The sequence below is a fragment of the Oncorhynchus tshawytscha genome, linkage group LG06 (assembly GCF_018296145.1).
Source record: "Oncorhynchus tshawytscha isolate Ot180627B linkage group LG06, Otsh_v2.0, whole genome shotgun sequence".
Lineage (NCBI taxonomy): Eukaryota > Metazoa > Chordata > Actinopteri > Salmoniformes > Salmonidae > Oncorhynchus > Oncorhynchus tshawytscha.
Window position 1 is genome coordinate 24,609,872 of NC_056434.1, and position 3,790 is coordinate 24,613,661.

The 3,790-nt window shown below is 42.2% G+C and overlaps 1 protein-coding gene across 1 annotated transcript; it reads left to right on the forward strand.

Annotated features, from left to right (window-relative positions):
- Positions 1–1,247: 1,247 nt before the first annotated feature.
- On the forward strand, positions 1,248–3,350 carry LOC112253342 (beta-1,3-galactosyltransferase 2-like). The gene is made up of 2 exons (XM_024425334.1): positions 1,248–1,343; positions 1,569–3,350. The coding sequence occupies exons 1-2, from the start codon at positions 1,300–1,302 to the stop codon at positions 2,617–2,619; spliced, it is 1,095 nt and encodes a 364-aa protein (XP_024281102.1). The 5' UTR covers positions 1,248–1,299; the 3' UTR covers positions 2,620–3,350.
- The last annotated feature ends 440 nt before the right edge of the window (positions 3,351–3,790 follow it).

A 3,790-nucleotide genomic window follows, 5' to 3' on the forward strand; every position in this document is an offset into this window, starting at 1 on the left:
GCGTCCTGTGCCTGCTCCTCGCACTCTCCCTGAGGTGCGTGTCACCAGTCCGGTGCCACCTGTGCCGGCCCCACGCATCAGGCCTCCAGTGCGCCTCCCCGGTCCAGAGCTTCCGGCGACGGTCCCCGGTCTGGAACCTCCTGCGACAGTCAACGGTCCGGAATCTCCAACTCCATGGCCGGAGCCTTCCCCTGCGCTGTTGCCCACGGCGTCCAGTCCAGCTCCAAGGCCAGAGTCTTCTTGTGTGTTGGTGCCCAGTCCAGGCACAGCGTCCAGTCCCGCTCCATGGCGGGAGCCTTCCCCTGCACCGATGCCCAGTCCAGGGGGGTTGTAGTTTAGTTTTTCTGTTTCTATGTTGGTGTTTGGTTTGATTCCCAATTGGAGATCATATTTAAGTAGCATTTTTTCGACCTGTGTTTTATGGGATATTGTTTGAGTTGTATGTTACACCTCTTAGTTACGGTTCGTTGTTTGTTTCGTTCTTTCTTTGATGTTTTGTGCGTTTCTAATAAATAATATGTGGAAATCATATCGCGCTGCAGCTTGGTCCGATAATTATTCCAAGAACGTGACACTAACAGCCTACAGCCCAACTCACAAAACAACGGTCTTTGAACAACACGCTTAGTAAGGCTATTCAGGGATACCTAAGTTGTCAAGAGCTTTAAAAGGGCTTTAAAAGGATGTAAAAACAAATAAGAACATATGTTTGCTGGAGTGAGCTTGGTCAGAGTTGGCAACTGTATTTCAAGGTGATAATGTCCAGTGATACATGAAGGGACAAATAAGTTACATTACAGTAGATTGTATTTATTTCTCTGACTCTTTTGACAATAATACACCTCCTTACTTGGGTTTTGTCCTTTAGTGAAACACTGACCTGTATCTCACTGTAGATTTGCAGTATAAGCCAGCTTTGTCCTTATAACCTTATGTCAGTTTTTTGACCAGCTGGTGTTCATAGCAATGCTCAATATCCTTTGGGGTAGTGCACTAATCCTGAATGACTTTGACTGTCTTTTTCTAGTGTTCTCTGTTGGAAATGTTACGAGACCAGATAGTGCTATTTTTAGTTGTATAGTTTATTGGCACCATGATTTAAGTATAAGGCTCTTAACTATACCCAGCGCCACTTCATGCATGCTGCCGTGCCACTATATATATAACATCACACGTAATGCTGTCTGGATTAGGATTTTGTCAGAGACTGCTGCAACATACTGTATGACCAGTATAAATCGCAACAAGTTTGAAGGGCAGGCCGTGTCTGGCTGACCAGGTCAAAGAAAGCTGTTATCCATGGAACTTCAACACTTGAATATCAGTGGAACAAGTGGTAACAGGTAAATGCATTCTGATTTATATCATTGGCTTTGTGTTCTTAAGTCTTCACAAGACTGTCTTACAAGTAATGTATTTATAGTGGACTTAGTGATATATTGAACATGGTCTTCTATTAATATTATTATTTTTTATATTATGTTGTTCAAATAAATTAAACAATAAAAGTAAAATAATTTAGCACCTTAACCTGTTCCTCTCTTTTAAAATCTCCCCATTACTTTCAGTAAAAAAACAGAAGACAGTGGAACATGTCAATGCATGAGGTTTCTCCATCGGAGGTGTTTTGTGCTTCTCCTGGCTGTGGGGATCCTGGTGATCTTCTACGTAACCACCCTCTTCACTCTTCATATAAGCCAGACTCCACTCTGGCTGCTAGGAGGCCAGGATCTAACTCCTCTCTCTTATATCAATGGAAATGAGGGGGAGTTTTTTCCACCATACAATGTAGCATACCCACAGAAATATAAGTTTGTCCTGGATGAGCCTCATGAGTGCCAGGACCGCAGCCCCTTCCTGCTTCTGATGGTGCCAGTAGCTCCTGGTAATCTGGTAGCCCGGGAGGATATCCGGAAGACTTGGGGTAAGGAGAGCCTGGTTCTGGGACGGGCTGTGCGTCTGTTCTTCCTGTTGGGCCTGCCCAGTGGAGCGGAGGCAGAGAGGATGCAGGAGGAGGTGCTGCTTGAGAACCAGCAGTACCATGACATGCTGCAGAGTGACTTCCAGGACAGCTACTTCAACCTGACCATCAAGACCATGGTGATGCTGGAGTGGCTGGCCTCTCGCTGCCCCGGCGCCTCCTTCGCCATGAAGATCGACTCTGACATGTTCCTCAATGTGCACAACCTGGTCAACATGCTGATAGACCCAACTACACCAAAGCACAACTACATCACTGGGAAGTTCAGCCAAAACACACAAGTGGTGAGAGACCGCACCTCAAAGTGGTACATTCCCAATAAGGTTTACCCCAGTACCAAATTCCCTCCCTACCTTTTGGGAAATGGTTATGTCTTTTCCATAGATCTTCCTGAGAAGATAGTGGAAGCATCCAAACAAGTCCGTGCCATATTTTTAGAGGATGCCTACCTGGGTATGTGTCTGAGCCATTTAGGGATTGCAGCCAGTTACCCACCTAACTCTTCCCTCTTCAAGCTTTCCATGCCCTACACTCATAATCGCTGTTACTACTCTACTGTCATCACTACCGAAATGGACCATGTGAGTGACCTGCTGCAAGTCTGGGAGGACTTACAGAGACCTGGCACCCCCTGCTAAGGACAATGAATACCTCTTAAAGCTTTGAATCCTTACCCTGCTAAGGACAATGAACACCTCTTAAAGCTTTGAATCCTTATAAGTATTAAACACACTATGTAAGCACATGCATACAAGTACTAAACAAATAGGTAGGCACATGCACACACACACACACACAGGCATCATGGTATCATAGTATAATTCACTCACTCTCAAACAGCTTTTTCATGTCATTCTAAAGTAGTAACATGTTATTACATGGTAATTACCACATGATATGACCAGATAATGTTGTTACAATAACAGCATTACTACACAAGTAGAGCTACGTATTGTGTAGTGTTACTGCTCGGTCTTGCAAGTATAATTTCCCATGACTGTCTTAAATTCAAATGGCAACGTGGGATCTTGTGTGTATCTATGAAGTAAGTATCAAATGATGTTCAAAGACGAGCATGATCTGTGTGTATCACATTATCACATGTGACAGTATAGTCTCAATTTCTGTACATCATCAAGACAAACTCATATATGGACACAACATAACAGCTACCGTGCTGTTTCACACCAGCCTTTTTCTACTGCACAAGATTTTCACTGTCACTAGATGGCAGCAGTGAATTTGACTTAAACATTTGTCTTGTGTGCTATTGTTTTGCTTGCTTGTGATTTGTACACTCAGTTGATGCCTATTTAAGATTGATATTGTTACAAATTCCTGGAATGTTTGTAAAAATGTTAAACTGAATAAAAACACAAACTATTTTTTAAGTATTGAGAATATACTTTGCACACCAACAATCTATCACTTGGTTTCATTTTGGTAGTATAAATAGTGATGTGACTATTTTAAAGCCACACTCCTCAGTTTGTGCATACCTAAAAGACTGAGCTAACAACAAAAATGTAAACAATGGAGCAAATGCATCCCATAACATTTTCCTATACAAATAGTAGGCTACTTGATATATACAGTCGGATACATATGTTCTCAATTAATGATATACCAGAATAGAGCAACATACATTATTTGAAGCTATATTTTCTAATGACAACATAAATCTAATCAAATCAAATTGTATTTGTCACATGCGCTGAATATAACAGGTGTAGTTGTAGACCTTACAGTGAAATGCTTACTTACAAGCCCTTAACCAACAATGCAGTTTTAATAAGAAGTGTTAAGTAA